Source organism: Ursus americanus, chromosome 8 (assembly GCF_024610735.1).
Source record: "Ursus americanus isolate L20-20 chromosome 8, mUrsAme1.1.p, whole genome shotgun sequence".
Taxonomy (NCBI): Eukaryota; Metazoa; Chordata; class Mammalia; order Carnivora; family Ursidae; genus Ursus; species Ursus americanus.
Genome location: NC_142134.1, coordinates 27,447,087 through 27,468,336, shown reverse-complemented (window position 1 = coordinate 27,468,336; position 21,250 = coordinate 27,447,087). Strand labels below are relative to the sequence as shown.

Sequence of the window (21,250 nt, the reverse complement as noted above, 5' to 3'; positions counted from 1 at the left end):
AACATAATGACCTGAGCCGAAAAGTGATTATTAAATTATTAAGTTATTATTAAGATGGATTTTCTACCCTAAAGCATATACTTATTTAATAAAATCTCTTAAGAAAACTGTGTCTACTTTTAGTACCATTAGAAATAGAGTGAGTTTTTTTCAACTTTATAGCAATAGTTTTAAATACTTAAATAAAATCAATCTTAAAAATCTCCAACAATTCAGATTCTAAATTTGTAATGAAATCATTTCCTAAATATGGCATTAAAAATACAAGTGTTCTACAAATAGCTTTATCGTAACACTCTTAAGGGGCTTATAGAGAGAGAATAAAACTTGCCTAGAATTAATCTCAGCTCCTGCATTTAGTAGTATTTTGATAATGTTCACATAGCCACCAGAAGCAGCCAGGCTTAGAGGTGTGTAATCAGAAACATTCCTGTGCTCTTTGTTTGCCCCTCGAGCTAACAATAGCTCCACCACCTGAAAAGAAGAGAGAAAAAGCTGCGTTTTCTTCTTATGGTGAAACAATTTGCAAGGTGTGCATTTCTTTTTTTTTTTTTAAGATTTTATTTATTTATTTGACAGAGACAGAGACAGCCAGCGAGAAAGGGAACACAAGCAGGGGGAGTGGGAGAGGAAGAAGCAGGCTCCCAGCGGAGGAGACTGACGTGGGGCTCGATCCCAGAATGCCGGGATCACGCCCTGAGCCAAAGGCAGACGCTTAACGACTGAGCCACCCAGGCGCCCTGCAAGGTGTGCATATCTGATTTCTTTATTTTTCTGATGTATCGTAGAAGAAAAAAAGACAAAAGTCCTTTTTTAATCCTTTGCACAAAATCGCCTCAAAAGATAGCAAGAGGTCTTAGAAACAACAGAAAGCTAGCTTCTCAATTAAAATCCATCTTGGAATTTGTTAAAATGACAGTGTTCATGCAAGGTCTGGATCTCAGTGTGTTGCTGTGCAATCTATTTTAGAAATTACTATTTGTTACTCTATCACATAGTGGTAAAATAAAATAAGATTTTTTCATTTATATATGTATACGTCTTTATGGTATTTCTTTAAGATTTAAAAAAATCTTTTCGTAATCTTGACAGCCAACATGGGGCTTGAACTTAACCCTGAGATCAAGAGTCTCATGCTCTACCTACTGAGCCAGCCAGGTGCCCCTCTTTAAAATATTTTTTTTAATTTATAATATAAAAAAAAATTTATAATCAATAACTAAATGTTTAAAATCTTGGAATAAAGCTAATGCTTATTTTTTCCCAACATTTTATTACGAAAATTTTTAAACATACAGAAAAGTTTAATAAATTTTCGTATACTCACTACCTAGATTCTACCATTAATAATCTACTACACTTACTTTACCACATCTATTTGTCCATTTTTTACTGTATTTCATTTCAAAGTAAATTGTAGACAGCTACAATTTTCCTAAATACATCAGCATATGTATCATGTAGAATATTACTTGTTTTCAAATTTTGGGGGTAAAATTTGTAACTTACAGCAAATGCTCAAAATTTAAGTGTACATTTATTGACTACCTACAAATGCATAAAGCTAATGTAATTTAAATTCCTGTTACTTACTCATGCCCTGTTCCCAGTCAATCCCACCTATAGACTAGTTTTATCTTAGTATCTTAGATCTTCATATAGATGAAATCACAGTGTTTGGGAGTCATTTCTGTGTATTGCGTAGCATTCCGTTATATCAATATACTACAGTTTATTCTCCTACAGATGAACACCCTTGCAGTCTCTAGTCTTTGGCAATTTTGAATAAAGTTGCTATTCTTTCAGAAATACATTTTCACTGCTCACGGGTTCTACCCAGTAGTAGCATTTCTGGATGTATGTTTAGTTTTCTAAGAAATTGCCGACCTTTTCCGAAAGCAGTTGTACCATTTACACTCCCACAAATAATAAGCGAGGACTGGTTGTTCCACACCCTTGACAAGATTGGTATTGCCAGTCTTTATCACTTTAGCCATTGTAGTTGGGTGTATGGTGGTAACCCACTGGCGTCTTAATTTGCATTCCCTGATAGCTAAAAAATATTTACCATTTATTGAAATACTTATTGGCATATTTTGTCCATTATACCATTTAATGCACAGGTACTAGTATTTTCACCTTCATTTTACAAATGAGGCAGAGAAAGTTAAAGATTATCCAAGATCACAGATCTTACCTTGTTCTTAGTACTAGTAAAATATCCTAAAATACTAACTGGGAAATAACAAATAAATGTTAATGAACAGTGCTTTGTTTTAACATATAAGCTGAAACTTTACTCATTTGAATAAAGTTATGACCAATTTTAGATTATGACTTCTGTCCATCACTTTTTTGCTTTTAGAGCCAGTTAACACTAGGTGGTTTATGTGACAAGATTATAAAACCAAGACCAAAAAAATGGTATTAAGCTGTTTTACTTAACAGACAGTCCCTTAAGCAAGAAAGTAAAAAACCCTAATCAAATTTCTAAAGTTATTAATTCCATTATGCAAAGATAACTGACCTTAGTTATCTCTCAAAGGGAATGGTCTATTCCTAGAACAATAAACACTCAATATAAATTAGTTTGTGACTTTATAGTAAAATGAGTCTCCACTGTTTAATTACTTCAAAATACTTAACTGTTCCAATGACACCAGATCAAAGCAACAGAGCGTTATATGCAAAATTATTACCCTAAAAGACTTCTGTATCTATTATAGCCTCATTTGTTACGTTTCAGTAAGAATATATAAAGATTATAGTTATGTTATAGGCTTTAATATTACTTTGAAAGGAAGGAAATCAACTGATTTCTTTTTAATTCAACATTGAAAAATTTCTTATCATATAAAACAAGAATTATTTCAAGCTATATACTGACTGAAAACTTTAGTTAAATCAAAATTTTACTTTCATTATATTCCCAAACAGAAGCATTTACATTTCCAACCTAGTTTTTCAATTTAATGTTATTACTAATTGTATAAAGTTCTGTCATAACATTTCAATTTGAGATTAATGGGGATCACTACATTTTCTGATGTGTATCAAATCAAGCAGCTTATTTTTTACTATCTTACTTCCTAACATTGGGTTAAAATTCTTTTAATATACCAATCACCTCTACTGTGAAATACGGGGAGGAAAAAATGATACAAATGTATTCACATTATCAACCAGAAGGTTGATAGTTGACACAGGTTCTTTGTTGTCTCATACAGAACATCTGTAGAAACAAGTGCATCTAATTGTCCACAGATATAATTATCTACTCCAAATATAAAGCAGCAAAAATTATACATTTAAAAATTATAAACTGGCCAAAGCAAAAATTTTATGAAAAACAAAAACAACCGTATTATCACTTAGCTCCACTTCTTTTTAATCCACAAGATAAAGGATCACTAACCTTATCCTTCTATCCGTGTACCATTTTATCAGATTTTCTATCCTTTCTGTGCAAGAATTATTCTATCTCTTAAAGAATTGTTATCTTCTAGTTTACTAAAAACTCTAGTGGGTTTATCTGATTAGAGTTCAATATAACCTGATGTGATACGATAGGCAAAGGGCGGGGGGCAGTTAAAGATACACAAATAGGGAGGTAATAATCTACCACTTCACTGGCCAGAATAATTTTAGACATAATATTTTAGGAGGGATATGGACATAATGGGTAGAACAGCCAGGTGAGGGATTTGGAAGAGGTATCTTCAAGCTAACAATCAAAAGAACAGGACACACTTCAAATAGACTATAGGTAACTGGCAGATACAGACTCAAATATCTGTAGATACAAGAGGGTATAAACCTCTTTCCGTTAATTCAAAAAACAGAATAAAGAATAGTGGGGAAACTTAGGGAAGGCATAACTCAGGCCTGATAAACAGGAAAACTTTGTAACAGGATGGTGGAAAAAAAAGTAAAACATTTTTTAGCTGAATAAGAAACTGACCTGCATGATTTAGGGTACTTCTTAAATCTAAGATTTAACAACTCCCTAATTGAGAAGTTGTCAGTCGATAGAGACAGCACAACCAGCTAAATCAAAATCCTTACAACTGGATTTAAAAAACGGATTTAAAAAATTAGGGTGTCCAGCTGATCATTAAATGCCAGAAGACAAACATGGGTATAAAGCTATAACTTTTTGGGTCTACATTTGATCATACCAGCTGTTCTACCCTACCTAAAAAATGAAAAGGTCATATAATCTTATCTGAGAATCTTTCTTCCAGAGTTGAGAAGGAGTGGAGAAAAATGAAAAGAACAACTGAAAACTGAATGCTCTTAATTCCCTACTAATCTTATACATAGAGAGGAACAGAGGCTGAGCTTAGTACCTTTCATGCCAAGTACTCTGGGATAGGAAAAGATGAGTGAACATAGGCCCTGCTTATCAGGAGTTTACTGATTCAATTTGGAATGGCTTAATCACTCCCTTAGCCTGAATGCAACACAAAGGAATTCCCACGGTACTACTTTTAGATGAACATAATAATAAACATGACTTTTCAGACATGATGGCTTATGCTAACACAATACTTGAAATTATTGCCTAATATTAGCAAAAGGGCAGTTATTATGATACAGATGTCAATCCATTATTCCCATCAAATCACATAAGTTAAAATATATATTTGCTAAACAGATGGACAAATATTACACTGGGGAAAATGTTACCTCCTGTCTTCCCCCAGAACAAGCCAAAGATAGAGGTGTGTCCTTGGTCCTTTCTGACTGGGCTTCAATGTCTGCACCATTGTCCAGCAATATTTCCACAACACCAACATGACCAGCTGTGGCAGCCAAGATAAGTGGAGTAAAACCTGGAAAAAAAAAATGATCTTCTCACTACATACTAAGCAAAAAAACAACACTGCTTTTCATTATATCTAACTATCACAACAGGGCTGGAAGTAGTATTTCTTCACAGAACACAAATATTCCAGAAAAAAAAATTAACAAAAGTAAGCCCTACCTTTCTTGTCTCGGTGCTCAATACTAGCTCCTCTCTCTAGCAGTGTTTGTACCAGTTCCTCATGACCACCAGCACAGGCCAGTGTTAGCGCCGTGTCATGATTACTTTCAGTCTATAAAAAATTAATTTTTTGATTAGCTTAATTTTAAAATAACATCAATTATATAATATATACTTATACCAAATACAGATATAGATGTACCATCTACTGTATCGAACATTTGGATATTAAGTTGTTTTTTTCCATCAGTGGCTAACTTGTGATTTTGTGAAGGTTGTAACATTTGAACTTTATGGACAATTCTTAAGCATGAAGGGAAAAAAAGTATGATTTTCAACCATAAGCTATTTACAACTACATGATTAAAAGAAATGGTGTTGGACTCACTTTTGCTTCTAGCCATTAATGGAGTAGCACAGAAAAGATTTGTCTTCCTATCTCAAACAACTGAAAAGAAAAGGACGAACTATTTGAAACGATGGTGTTTAGACAGGCAGTGCATGGCAATGATCTCTGAGGAAAGAAATGCTTAAACTCAACTTATTGCCTGGAGAGTTTTAAGTCGGCAGTGCAGAGAGGGCACGCAAATACAGCCTGGCAATCTCCCTGAGTTGAGAAGACAGAGTTTGGACGAGTCATGATGGCCAGACTTCACGGGGCAGACTACTGGAGAGGAAAGCACAACAGAGTACTCTAGATATCTATAGAGGGTCTTTGGCTGAGTCTTTCAGCTGAGTTCTGATCAGCACATGTGCGTGAGGAAAATTATGAGAGGCCAAGGAAAGACCATCAGAAGGCATAACAACACCCAGCGCTTACACAGGCCAGCAATAGTTTGGTTCCCGCCAGCCAGAGTAGAAAGACCTCAAAACACACAGATTACCAAGTAAAATCCTCAGCAGTGGGGCCAAATTAGCTGTTCTGGGCCCACCTAACAAAGCTGAAAAGCAAGCCTTGATATGAAAAAAGGCTTCTAAAGTAACTTAACTGCAGTTGAGAACAAAGCCCAAAATACTTAAAGAACAACAACAAAGAAAAATACGTAATATACAGAGTATTTTCAAAGACAAAGACTATCATAATTGACACATGACACTTTATATATGATTTACTTCTGACTTCTGCTAATGATAGTGGCCAATACTCGATTTACTGGCCGTACTCTATTGTAGTTTAAAATGCTTATTTTGTGAACAAAGACCTCGTACTTTTAGTACTCTAAACTTGTGCTATCGAAAAAAGGTAACTAGTAGCAATATGTGGTTATTGTACTAGAAATATAGCTTGTGTGACTGAAAAACTATTTTTAAATTTTGTTTTAATTAATTTCAATTTAAAAACATACTCATTTGGTTATTTGAGAATTTTTTAGTATGGAGCAATTTGAGAAAATACATCTACTTTCTTAATTGTACATTTAATCAAATCTAAATGAAGTCCAACTTGAGATAGAGGGTAACAAACGATCCTGGATTTGCCTCAGATTGAGGGGGTTTCTGGCATGAAGGACTTTTGGTGCTAAAATCAGGAAAGTCCCAGGAAAACTAGGATGATGTGATCACTCTAAGCTGTAAGTATAACATATAGACTGAATTTTGAAGACTTTTAGTATGAAATAAAAATGTAAAATATCTCAGTAGTTTTTTGGTATTATTGATTACATGTTTAAACAATATTATGGATACAGGATGCTAAATAAAATATATTCTTATAATGCATTTCACCTATTTTGTTTTGCTTTTTTTTAATGTGGTTACTAGAAAATTTTAAATTTCATGTGTCTTGCATTATTTTTCTATTGCACAGCACTGTTCTAAGCTACTTTCCCTCATTTTTACATATGCATCTCTATTACAATATTTATCACCAATCTTCCTTATGCTAATATTAGTATGTGTCTACCACTCTCACAAAACTATAAATTCCTGGAAGGTAATGAACATGTCTTATTCATGTTTGCATTCTCCACCTGTAAGTGATGCTTTGCTCAGGAAACAATAAATGATAGTTAAGGCTACATATATGAAATATATTTACTGTGTTTACATATTTATGTAATATTTATTATATTTATGTAATAAATACAAAAAGGAAAGGCATTTTCTCCCAGAAGGTCAATAACTCTAAAAACCAAACTCCATTATAAAAAATGAGTAACAAGAGACAAAAGGCAAAATTGATAGAGTCAAGAAATAAGAAAAAGCCTACTAGTCAGTGATGAAGAGGGAGACCGCAAAAGCTGCTCTGCAGAAGAGGCTGGCAGAGAGCAGAGCTACTGACTGCAGAGATCAGGGATGGCCACAAGGGAGAGATGCACCAACTACAACAATGAAGAAGGACATGAATACTTAAATGAGTGACAGATCTGACTGTGTAATAGTATTTGATCTTCATTTCAGATTTGTAAGGAGGAATTATTATGTTTGATTTCAGAAAAAAAGAGACAAAGGCTTAGAGAAATAATCCTCCAGTGGTCATACAAGCTAATAACTGGTAAGGATTGGCTTAAAAAAACCTAGGAGATCTTAGATCACAAAATACTGCTTTTCCCATTACATCATAAAGCAGTCCTAAGGCACAGTCAACTGAGGTCAATACAATGTTAAAAGTCTATCTACCCTATGTGCTTTCTATGTTAGTTACAATTAGAAAGTCAACTTTATGATGAAGAGTCCACTTTATGATGAAGTTTATTAGGTTTCCCGAAGTCTTCTGGGGGTTAAAGAGTAATTTAGGAAAGCAGTGCCAATCTTAAATAGAGAATGAAGAGACAAAATTTGAAAAAGATAAGCATGGAAGATTTTAGTGGATTAGTAAAATACTGGGTTTTTTCCCCCCACATTATAAAACATCAGTTTGACTGACATTTATTAAGCACCTTTTATGTTCAAAGTACTCTGCTAGGTACTCCAGGGTTGACAAATAGAAGTAAATACAGTCTCTGTTCACTAGGAGCTTAGTGATTACGACACAGGGCAAATTTAGGTTCAAACTATGAGAGAAATATAAACACAGTATTATGAGAGTTGAATGAAAAAATATTTAAAACTAAGAAAAGAGGGCTTGTCAAATTCCCTGGGGAACTTAAGAGTGGGTAACTTCATTAACTAATACCTTATGATAATCTTCTAAAGACAATAATGAAAAAATTTAAAGATTCTGAAGTAAGGTTTCCACCTTCCTAATAAACACCTGCACAATCCCCACCCAAATGGTAAGAAACACCATCCTAATTTGCAATACATCAAGAAACAAATTAACTGAAGCAGAAGTCTAGGTTAAAGTAATAATGACTAACATGATATAGAATAAAAAAAATGTGTTTTGAATATTACTAATCAAGGAAGTAATGATAACAGTATAGGTGATGGCTTTCTGAATGGCAATGTATCACTAAAGTCACATTATGTTATACTCGTTAAAAAGTCACATACGTTGTCAATATCTATAACTAAGAGAAACCTGAAAGGGAGACCAATGCCCAGAGGTTTGTTAAGAGCTCATTCAGGTTTACATTCTAAAGAAAATTTTTGTTTAGCCCACGATACCATAAAATATACCATTTTGTATGTGACAGATGTTGTTATGATGATTCTAGCTTATAAAAACTGCTAAAATTATATTCAATGTAAAAGTATTCTGTAAACTGACACGACCATTCAATTCTGTGAGACTGAAAAATAAGAAGGAATCATAAGACAGATGCAATATTAATGGAAAAAGCAACTTTTAATGAGCTGGAATGAAGGTGAAAAAACATACCTGAACTGTCTGTAAAAAAAGGGGGGGGGGAGTGGACCTATTAATTACACCTAAGTAATTAATTCACTTGGAAAATCATTAGGACTTCAAGGGCTAACCTTTTTTTAGACCTCCGTAACCTCCATAATTCTAGATATCTCATTCTCTAAACAGGTCAGAGGTCACACGTAAGATACAAAAAAGATAAATAAAAAAATAAAAAGGATAGCATTTAGAGAGAATGAGAATAACAAGAATATTCAGTAAAATAGTAAATAACCTGCTTAAAACCTCACATAAACAATCAGAATGCACGCATTTAAAGTAGAATGCTTTAATGGCAGCATATTACGTATCACCATTAACTAATTTTTCCTGGTCTCTTCAATTTTTCTCGTTAAAATATTGTGATTAAACTGTTCTCTGTATTGCAAAACCAACAAGAAAAGAAAAAAATATCCAAATGATATTTATACCATTAAAGGCAAAACATAATTTTATATACTTTATAATTTCAGTCTTGACATCTATGTCAAATTTAATGCCTACCCCCTTTAAAAAATATTCATGTTATTTATAAAAATGGTATATGTTATTTATTTATATGTTATTTATTAAAAACTTGAAAAAAGGCAAAATTGCATAAGGCAGTATTTATTTTTCTCTTTTTTGAAATGTACTAGAGCCAGTTATTGCAAGTTCACGGAAAGCCTTTAGAAGTTTGTGAATAAAAATGACAAGAAGTTCGGAAACACATGAAAAACATGTGATAAGAAAAAGGGAGGGAATGGGAATGCAAGTTTTATACCCATTAACAGAAAAACTGGTACTTTCTCACTTCCAGTGGCTGTTAGAGTCATCAAAATCTCACACAAAATACAGAAAATATTTAACTCACCAGCATTCAACTCTAACCTTCAGCAAGTTTTACTGTTTCATATAAAACTAACGGTTCTTAGAAATCTCTAAATGATTACTAATTTCTATATGTAGAATACCCAGATATAAGTTTCTTATACCATTTCAGCAAAATAAATATTAGAGCTATGGTATTAAAAGATACAGTAAAACAGCCTCAAATAATTCCTTCAAATTATCATTTATTGACGTTTCCTAAAAGAAACTGTGATAACGGTATAATAATGGCATAATATAATATATAATATAAATGTATTAAAAATATCCAGACAAGGGGCACGTGGCTAACTCAGTCAGTAGAACATACAACTCCTGATATCAGGGTCGTGAGTTCAAGCCCCACATTGGGTGTAGAGCTTACTTAAAAAAAAAAACAAAGAAACAAAAGAAAACATAATGGATAAAAAAAAAAAAACAAAAAAAAACATCGGGACAAACTTGAGTCAATAAAACCGTTACATGAAAGGTAGAGAACCTGTGGCACATATGTGCACACTGAAGGTAATTTCTAGTTATATTACATTAAGATTTGAGGAACTTTATTAAGAATACAAACTCTCATCTTCAGCATTCTTCAAGTTCCAGAAATTAAACATGATTTCTACTAATCCTTGTAAAATGTTAGTTTCTGCATATAATGAAGTTTAAAGTATGACCATTTTAAGAATCATTAGCATTTTTAAAAAGAGACATACACTGAGGGTTTAAAAAAATTAACACTTCCTTTGTTCTTCTTTAAATTAAGATTTGATATAAATATGCCAAGGAAACATGCTGAAAAGCTGCAAAGATGAAAGCCACATGATTCTTTGCCATTTAGGTGGTAGATCTATTTTCTATAATCTGATTTACCAGGATAACATAATTAAAATCAGGATTCACACCTAAGATAAAAATTGAAAAACAGGTAGCATAGTGCAGTGCTTAAGAGCACAAATTCTAGAGCCAGAATGCTAGGGTGGTTTAAAAGCTGGCTCCACCATGAATTACCAATTGGGCAAATAGTTAGTATCTGTAAGTCTCACTTTCCTCACCTGTAAAATGGGAATAATAACAGTACCTACACTTCATGAGGTTGTTATAAAGTTAAAGAAGTTAGTATCTCCAAAAGTGTTAAGACGGTATATGTTAAGGTTTGTTAAATAAACAAATAAAAGATCCAAATATTAGATAAAGTTTCATCTTTCTAAACAGTGGAAGAGTCTTGGTATGAATTTATCGTATCTGGCACGGTACTATCACACATAAACCAAAATACCTATTAAGAAAAATCTCATGGAAGTTTTATTTTAGAATCAAGAAAAAACTTCAGATGAACTGAGTACAAAAGGATCTTTATTTTTACTGCTTAAAATGCCTGCCTGGTATCATAAAAACTAGTAAAATTTAAAAACATCAAAAATTAAAGAAAAAATAATGAACAATGATTTCTGGTTTATTTGGTATTACGTTTTCCAAAGAAGGAGCTTTCTAAACTCCATGACAAATACTATAACTCATGATAGGCTAACCAAACTGAAAAACCTCGATATTTTGCCAGTTTTTTAATAAAAAAACAAACAAACAAACCCTCAATATAGAGACCAGATAAGAAGGAACAGATATTTAAGGAGAACACAGTCAAATCTTTTTACATAAGCATGTCAACTACAATTGAAATGTAAGTTTTGTTTTGTTTTGTTAGATTTTATTTATTCATTTGAGAGAGACAGAGAGAGCACAAGCAGGAGGAGGAGCAGGGGGAGAGGGAGAAGCAGGCTCCCCGCTGAGTTAGGAGCCTGATGCAGGGCTCCATCCCAGGACCTGGATCATGACCTGAGCCGAAGGCAGACGCTAACCAATCTGAGCCAGCCAGGCACCCCAAATGTAAGTTTTTTTTGAAATTAAAAAAACATTTAAAAATATGTATATGTTTCTTAAAAATTAATTTATAATAGAGCAATGGCTGGTTGAGTAGTATAGTCCAGTAAAATTTCACCATCACTGTAAGAATTTCAAATTCAATAAAATCATGAGAGGAACTTTGTGACTATTTTATTCAAAAGCATTTTTTAAAAATCCTTTTATATTTTGGTGAAGTTTTTAGTTTTGCTTATGGTTCAATTCTTGATTCCATAAAAACTAAAAAATGTATCTCTCCTTAAAACATAATAGCCAGAGGTTACAATGTAACAGCCTCAGAGCAAAAAAGACTAGAGGAAAATAAGGCAGATTCAATACCAAGTTCAACACCGTTCCATAATGCTATATCTTTAATTAATTGATTAATTTATTTATTTGAGGTGGGGAGAGAGAGAGAAAGTGTGAGCAGGAGGTGCAGAGGGAGAGGGAAAGAGAGAACCCTAAGCAGGCTCCGTGCCCAGTGCAGAGCCCCACATGGGGCTCGATCCCACAACCCTGAGATCAAGAGTCGGATGCTCAATCAACTGAGCCACCCAGGCACCCCTATAATACTATAGAATTATTAAATATAAATCATTGTGGTTTATCAAATGAATACTTGATAATTTTTTAAAAGGCTATAGAGTATAGTAGTTAAGGAGGGGTGCCTGTGAAATCAGACCCACTTAAGTTTGACTCTCAACCCTCACTTTTTAGCTAAATGAGGTGATCTTGAGCAAAATGTTTAATCTCTCTCTTCACCTTGGTTTCTTCATCAGGGAAATGGGTATTTAAAAGTAGCTACTTCATATAAGTGGTTTGAAGATTAGACAATGCCTTAAAATTGCCCCTGACAATTTTAAGTGCTCAAAAAAAAAGTTAGCACATATAACACAATGAACATTTGGAAACCAAGTAAGAATAGAAGCAAAATTTCTTTTTCTTTCACAATATTACCAAGAAACATTTTAACGAAAAAGAAGCTTTATTTTCATAGGTTAAGGGTACATGGTCTTATTAACAGGTGTCTCTCTCTCTCTCTCTCTCTCACACACACACACACACACACACACACACACACACACACAAAACCCTTCCTGAAATTCAGGTTTATAAAGAACTGATCATTTACTAAATAAAGTTTTATCATGTACACTGCCACCTTCACCTATGTCACCCCTCCCCACCCCCAGAAATTAATCAAAATACAAAACTAAACGGCAAACATTTCTCCATCCCAAATAAGGCCATATACCCTTTACCTTGTTCAGCAGTCTTCTAAACTAAGCCTCTTAACATTTCTTCAGGACAAAACACCAGCTATCCTCCCCTTCCAACTTCACTCTGCCCTGAGATTACATGGTAAACTAATTTTTTTAAAACTGGGTTTTTTGTTTTATTTTGACTTTGTGCTGCAGACATAGATACACAGATTCACTACATGTTTCAGTCAGCAAGATCAGAACTTTCCAGGATAATACAAATGAAACGGAGTATATATGATACATAAATGGAAGAATCTTTTATGTGTAATCCATTATGAATTAGAAGCATATCTTCTAATTCAAGATTAGAAGAAAACAGAAACTAATCTTAAATAAGGTATTTCTTTTAACATCCTCTTCCAAAGTTAAAAAAAAAAAAAAGTTACTTGATGACCATGGAAACCAGATCCTCACATAATTATCAATAATAATCTGAATTTGGTATTTAACTTTTTAAAGTATGGATTCTAATTTATTCATAAATGTGGCTCAGATCTCTGCCTGGAGACAAAGCAGTCTAAAATGATTTAAATCACTGATTAATGTTTTTACTGATGGTATGATTTTAGTTAAAAACCATCCCTCCAGAATTTGGAGCTTACCTGTGCATCAATATCAATGGCAGGGTAGATAGGAAGCATGGCTGAAGGAGAGATGATAGGACTTGGAGTTGGAGTCTGAGGTTGGGAAATGGAAGCAGCGATACTGTGAGTAGGAGTGTTTGACATTGCAGATGCTCTTCCACTGACTGCTGTTGAACAAAATGACTGCACTTAATAAGGATGAAACATTGTTAGGTAACAGTAAGAAATAATTATTAGAAAATATTTAAAGACTTCTTAAAACAAAATGTCTATAGATAGACTGCCTGCCATAGCACTAACAACTCATTTTTCTGATTATTTTATTTCTGACTTTGGGTAACAGTCTAAAAATAGAAAGTATATTGAGAATAACCCATTTTCTAAATAATAATCCATCTGAAAATAAAATGCCCCTCTTACAGTATATAACCATAAAACCTCAATTCAAAAGAACCCTGAAAACAAAAATATTCTTATGAATTAAAACTGAATATAAATGCAAATGGATAGTTGTCCATTATATCTTCTTAATCAGAAAAGGAATAAAAGGTAAAATAATCAAGTTCAGAGGGAGAAATATATGAGTTTTAACCTGCCACTTTTACACCTCATATTCTAATGAAAGTAATTTCACTGTTTGGGGTGAACTTCACTCTCGAATCATTTAAAACACTCCCTACTCTTTCACTAACTGCAGACAAGGGGATGACAATATTCTGAACGGTAGCCCTTTACTATGACAGCATAATAAAATATAAAATTTGATCCTCACACAGAACTATAGTTTCTCACATGTACAATTATTCTGAGGGGGTAAATATGCCCACCAATCAATCCAGCAATCACACTGACTTATGAGGACAAAATTAAAAGATTAAGGTAGAAATAAATGTATGCACGCAATCAACCTTCAAATATAGATTACTGTTAGTTCTAAGTATAATTTTGCCTTGATATTATTTTAACAAAAATATGCAAATTAAGAAGGGGCTACTTAGGTCAGTACTTGAGGTGAGAGAACTCCGAAGGTGGTGGCAACTGAGGGTATTTTATTACCTCATGGATTCACTTCTGGAGTTGGTATGTGAACATCAATGCTTCCCCCAACTCCCTATTAAACATGCTATAGCACTGAGGTCTGGGCATTAATCTTTGAATGGTCAACAGTAGTGTGGATGTGTGTTACCAACATACTTATCACTACATCAGACAGAAAACAATCATGATTCACAACTGGATCTGAAACCAGGCAAAAGAGGTTATGATCCTGCCAAGAATAAAACTGAAATTGACCTTATTTAACAATTATAAACATGATTGTCAAGTAAGAAATCTATTTTACATGAAATCCTTAGTTCAGGCACAAACATACACTATATACATTATAGCAACACACATTCTATAATTATACATTTTAAGTCCACTTAAAAGCTAAAGGAAAAACAAAGAAGGAAACAAAACAAAACAAAACACTGTTTGAATCCTTAGGGATCCAGATTAATAGGAAAGGGCATATGCTAATATATTAAATTGATCATCTAATGACCTTGATATTATTATTCCATATAGTTTTGTATGTTAAGAAAAAAATCAAGATAATTTAAATGTACATATTCTAGATATAAATTTCAAAACCATATAAAATCTATGGCTCTTAAAATAGATTCCATAATCTCCTCTGATTGGATTGATTTTTACAAATGAAAACGCTAAATACCAAAATTAGCTTAAATAGAATGAACACCAATCTGTCTAAAGAACTGATTTTTATTTCATGATACTAAACAAAAAGTCTAAGCTTTATTGTTAAATGACTATATTGTTATTTACATTTTAATTGGAGTAAGTTCTTTTAAAGAACATACGAAAATGAGTTTTCTTATTTTGGTCAAATTGTTTGTTCTTATCATTTCATCTAAAAGGAGATAGGAAAAACCAGTTCCCTCATTTCATTTCCTTTGGAGTACTTATGAAATTGGTTTACTAAAATGAAGTAACTGCCTGTTACTCATCCATTCCCTATAGCGAAAAAGTAACAACTTGTAAATACGCAGGGATCTGAAGGAACTCTGATACAGATCTTTACATGTGGTACTTCATTTTAGGGTGAGATTTTAGAGAAGGAGAACCAGATGCTCTAGAAAAGTTTTACATTAGGTAAGGAAAGAAGGAGCTTGAGAGCACAGCAAAGGCAAGGTGTTAAGACTGATTAAACACAGAACTGATTTTGCTATGGTAGGTACAGAGAACAGGGAGACAGAAGATTTGGGCCAGCCAAGTACTATAGAAAGAGACTGAACCTTACAAGAGCAGTCTAATAAATGGGAGCTAAAGAAAAAAGAACAGGTTATGCTGCAGTGGGAAGGAAGACTGAGCCTAAAGAGGTTACAAAATATCAAGAAACCCAAAGAAAGAAATGGAAATGATCATTAGTGGACCTAAAGAACAAGTACTAACACAGAAATTCTTTCACAAAAAGTGGTGGAAGTAAGTGCATGAGATTATATGTGTGTTTATGCATGTACACATGCATGATGACAGGGATGGACTGCAGGTAAGTGGCTGGATGTTTTTAATCCTGTTCTTCCTTCTGGTCATCTCTCCTCTCTCCATTAAATGGGCATAATAAAGGGGTAAAAGTATTTTTATAATGAGAAGTATTTGTCATAGTTCCTAAAAAGTTGTGTGCTTTTGAAATTCTTGTATATGAGAACACCTGGAACACATAGGCAGAATTTAATTGTTTTTGTCTGGTAAACCAATCAACAGAAAAACTACTTTACAAATCTCCGGTAATTCTGATCAGCATAAAAACTGTACAACTGGCAAATCAACATTGATAAGTATGCCCAAGAACATCATGTAAATTCGAATACATATCAAAAAAATTTTAAGTATTCATTGGTAGGAATGTCCAGTCTTCATTTAATTGGATAAATAACACTTAAGTCTATACATTTTTTGGTAGTCCAACTGACATAAGAGAAAGAATACCATTATGACCTAAACTAATGGCCATGTAAGTAATAGCAAATTTGGGACTTTTGGCTACTGTGCTCCAATTTTCATAATATACTAATGTTGGGAATTAATTGGGAATTAATTGGGAATATATTTTAACCAGCTAATGGTGATTAACAGTAATTCTCAAATCTATAGAAAAGTTTTATATTTATCAATATAAGAATCCTTACAGTTCTTACTAATGAATAATAGCATTTTTTCCAAGGTAGGTAGTTATTACACCCTCTAAGATTAGCAGAGACCTTCATTCCACATAATACTGCTGGGGTGATACTAAAAAAGAACTGGGAAATTTAAGAGCAATTTGTTAAGTATAAAATCTGTCTCATTAGCTGGTGTCTTAGTTTCTGAATGTTAGCTAAATATCTCAACACTATACAATTATTCTTTTATTCTTTTAAAAGATGAAAGACAAATTATATATAATTTCATCATAATATGTAACGCTGCCACAACAGTTTCAAAATTAGAAAAACTCAATCATCTTTAAGTACAGACCAAAGAATAAAAAAAGGGGGAGATGGCAGATAAAAACTACCAAATGTCAACAATTTACTACCTTTGTTTTTCCCTTTTCCTTCCTTTTCAAATTTTCTTTTTTATCTTTTTCTTAAACAAAGAAAATTATCCTTCTTAGTATAGCATTCTTATGGTTTATAATCCTATAAAATCTCATTCTGCTACTTTGTTACAGAACTCATGAAACGTAAGTACCAAAAATTAGAATCATTAAAACAACCTTCTAAAATATTTCCTCTTGCCAATGAAACTAATTATAATGGAATAAAATTTCTTTGGCTACACATTTAAAGATATATCATTTATGATACTGTCAGGGGACCATACCTTCTCATAGTACAATTAGAAAGAGACTACACATTAACATTCACAGGGGATAAAACCACTGACATACAATATAATCAAACCCTATTTGGTTTGGTACTTTATTATTGTTGTAAAGGTGTTTAAATTTTGTTTGTTTTGTTTTGTTTTTAAATATCCATCAGGTTTGAAGTCTGATCCATTAGGATATAAAGTATTTCTGTTCACAAATAAGCTTCCTGATGTGTCCTACTAGTTTTGCACTTCAACTTCTATCAATTTCCCAGTTTATTGGTGTGAATACAGAAGCACAAAAGCCAAAATTCAATCTTAGTATTCTGAACTTAAAGAGAAAAAAATAAAAACAAAAACAAAAACTCAAACATCAACCCCACTACTGAAAAAAAAACCTAGATTCCCAGCCTACCCAGCTAAGCCAAAAAGTTTCAGTCACTTGTATTGCATGAGCTAATCTTTAATTCGACCTGTATCCGTCTGAGAACTTCTGAGATTGAACTAATATCTCTAAGGATATACATGGGTCAAGAGTCCAAAAATAGTTCTCATGTTGGGTAACGGCAAAAAATTCTGGCACACTCTTACTCGCCTTAAGCATATCATATTTGATACCTGCTCATAACAATATAAACCCACCTGCCATGATGTCATCCAGCGTGTCATTGAGGGTCTGAGCAGGGCTGGCTACCATTAACCCTTGTTGTGTTTCTGTCAGAATTCCTTGCCCCAGCCCTGCCAACTGTGCTTGGCCCAGTACTGGCTGTCCAACTATCACTCCTTGCAGTTCTGTAAGATTTGCGATGGACCCTGGAGGCAAGGGACCTGCCGCCAGAGGCAAAGCTTGAGGCATGGCCAGAGGCTGGATTGGTGCAAAACCCATCTGAGCAGCAGTCTGCTGGGGTTCATCTTTAAGCAAAACGGGATCCACTTGCTGTAACCGTGCATAGTCTCCCTCGGAAAGCTGTTCTCCAACCCCAACAGGAGTTAGTAGTCCCAGATGTTGGCAAGACTGCTGCTGCTGTTGCTGCTGAAGTTGAATTCTTTGAGCTTTAACCTCTAGATACTGCTTTTTTAGCTGCTGCTGAGTTTTCAGTTGTAACTCTCGTTCTACTTTCTGTAGTTCCTCCAAAATCTTTTGTTTCTTCTGAATTTGTTCCTCCCTTGTTTTGTTCAGCTCCTCGATCTTCTCCTTGGTAAGTTGGTCAGCGTGAGCCAGTTCCAAGGACTGCAGCTGTGCATTCTTTTCTATGGCTTCTTTTATCCTCTGTTCCAGTTCTGTTAACTTTCCCTGAGCCTCTTCTACAATGCTCTCTGGAGACTGATTGGTGATGTAACCCTGTACATCCTGGCTGTTTGCTGGCAAATGGCTGCTGGACTTTTGTTTAGAAGCAGCTGTGTGAAAAAGAAACCCCCTCAGAAGTGCACATGAATGGCATCCTCATTACAGAGTTACTGTTGGGAGGTTTAGTGCCAACAGTTATGCACCAAGTTATCATATCCATAGAAGGTGAAAATGCACTGTTAAGGAGTTTAAAAACAAATCCACCTTCTTTATCATAAATATAGAATGTATGTATTTTATGTGCATAGAGTAATCTTTGGGAAATTAATTTTAAAAATATCACATGGCTAAACTTAGACAATAGAGGGCTGCTGGTCTGTGATATCGAAGTGGTGCAATTAAAGTAAAATCTAAGGCTATGTGTAGACACTTCATCTGGTCATAAAGATGTAAAAACTTATCATAAGAACAGAAAAATAATGCTAGATTATTAAGATGTAGGGAAAACTTAGACCTCTAAGTCAAGGTTTTTCCACATTTGATAGTCTATGCCTTTTAAACACACACACATACACACAAAGAGTACCCAAACCACTGAGATGTACCAGGAAATTTAAATCCAACTAAAATTTGTCTTTGTTGGGGGCCTACCATCTTCAAGACTGATAAAGGCAAGATATAAATTCACATATTCACACAGCTACCTGGCCAGTAGAGAATTGGGATTCAGTTTCCCTGGAAGAAAAGATGCTGGACTACGCCATCCACTGTATCTTCTGACAGCCAGGTGAATAAACAGATCTGGCTATGGGTATAGCAATCAGTTGTTTGCTACACCAACTGAAAAAGGTGCCAAGGCTCTAAATTGGTAGTAGTGACTGTAAAGAGCTGGTGGAAATACTAAGTATTCTTGTTGGTAAAATAATATAGGTAGCCAAAAACCAAAATATTAAGACTGCATTGGTTCTTCAGGTGAAACTTTTTAAAAAGAAAAACTGTTTCAAACTGGTAGCTGTAATATTTTGGGACATAACTTAAGAACATGCATGGTATAACATCCACAAGTCAAATATGGACCTCAGAATTCTAGAGAAACAAACAAGCATATCTGAAGTAACTTTCAATTATTGGTTGAGAAAAGGTAGCCCAGATATAAAATCTATATTAAACCAGTTATTCTAAAATATATTTTAATTTTAATCTAAATCGTTAAGCCTTATATCACTACAGAAATTTAAGTAATTTACAAAAATGTCATCCAACTATACCCATGCCTAATATTTTAACATGAATAGAAATGACCAGTTATTAGAGGAAATCGTGGATAATCAGAACTGCATCAAAGATGAGCATCTGAATTTCTCCTGCTAATACTGATAATTCTGGCATAAATTAGTGCTATTAACTATCTTCTCTCCCAATAACATGCCTTATTCATCAGTAAAAAAAAAAAAAAAAAAATCTTTATGTCAACTTAGTAAAATTTCACTTTTTGTGGAAAAACAATCATAAATGGATTTTTTTGGTAATCTTATCATTTTTACTCAGATAACATGTAAAAGACAGTCTTCAGAAGTATAACTGACCTTTATTCCTGATGGGAAGAGTAGTGGCAACGTTGGCAGGTGGTTTGTCAGGCTCCTGAGGTGGGACAACCATGGGCAGTGCTTGAACTGGTACACGAGGAGCCTAAGACAAAGGAAACTGATTATATTTCTGCTTTTCCTACACACTCCATTAAATAATAGGCTTTAAATTGAGAATAAGCTACAAAGACTTCTTCAAAATATTTATAACATGGTATTAATCTCAGACATTGACATATTTACTTAAAATATGTTGGCACCAAATTATTTTCTGTAACATTTTTTTAATGGACTTTGAATTCCAATGGTTATTCTGGCCATAGTAAGAAAGTAAAGCAAAATCACATCAATCTACAATCTGTTATACCAGATTATATCATTAACCATTTTAACTACATAGCTATAAAAAGAACTACATATTATAACAAAAAATAGTCAAATCTAGTTTAAACTGAAACTGTGAGCCAAAGAGGGATAAAGAAGATATAAAATGCTTTAGTTTTGAATCTTACCCTATTTAAATCGTGGGAAGGGGGGGTTAACTGAGTGACATCTGGTGGAGGGGCGGAAAGCAAGTTATTAGGATAGTCCAAAAGATAGCAAACAACACTTGTATGACCACCTTTCGCTGCTTCTATCAACATAGTTGAGCCATCCTAAGAGTGGACATGGAAGGAGAAAAGATATGTAAAAAAATAAGTTAATTTACAGAATCATTAAAGCAGATAAAGCCAACAGGCCCCAGACATATTCAAATCTTTGGTTAGGAAAGAGCACTTTCCTCTAATAAAACAGAAAAAAATGAATATGTTTAAAATGCCATTATAAATGGAACTGGTAGATGATATCTTGTAATGTTCAAGAGGAAGAATTAATTCACAATGCTACCCAAAACATTTGAGTTACCTACTTTTAAACGATGAGTAGGATCTGCCCCATGAGCCAAAAGTAGTTCCACCACTGCCAGATGACCCCCTGCACAAGCCAGGGACAGTACAGTGTGGTCATTATTAGCTGTGGTTCTATTCACATTAGCTCCTAAAACAGACAAGACATGGAAAATCATGTTAGTAGACTGTAATTTCTTAAGTTATGGTAAATTTCAAAATCATAAAGAGTAGAGAGAATAGCATAATGAAAA

The 21,250-nt window shown here is 33.7% G+C and overlaps 1 protein-coding gene across 5 annotated transcripts in view; it reads right to left on the bottom strand.

Annotated features, from left to right (window-relative positions):
* ANKRD17 (ankyrin repeat domain 17) overlaps nucleotides 1-21,250 on the bottom strand; it is a 156,762-nt gene that overhangs the window by 37,341 nt on the left and 98,171 nt on the right. For 2 of the 5 annotated variants that reach the window (XM_045789416.2, XM_045789436.2), the window contains exons 12-19: nucleotides 21,020-21,147; nucleotides 20,622-20,765; nucleotides 20,110-20,212; nucleotides 17,878-18,633; nucleotides 13,396-13,544; nucleotides 4,988-5,099; nucleotides 4,690-4,835; nucleotides 332-474 (exon numbers count right to left, since the gene is read on the bottom strand). In XM_045789416.2, the coding sequence (XP_045645372.1) occupies nucleotides 332-474; nucleotides 4,690-4,835; nucleotides 4,988-5,099; nucleotides 13,396-13,544; nucleotides 17,878-18,633; nucleotides 20,110-20,212; nucleotides 20,622-20,765; nucleotides 21,020-21,147 (1,681 nt within the window). The remainder of the gene's footprint in view (nucleotides 1-331; nucleotides 475-4,689; nucleotides 4,836-4,987; nucleotides 5,100-13,395; nucleotides 13,545-17,877; nucleotides 18,634-20,109; nucleotides 20,213-20,621; nucleotides 20,766-21,019; nucleotides 21,148-21,250) is intronic. The other 3 variants (XM_045789427.2, XM_045789446.2, XM_045789452.2) reach the window with 3 other exon arrangements.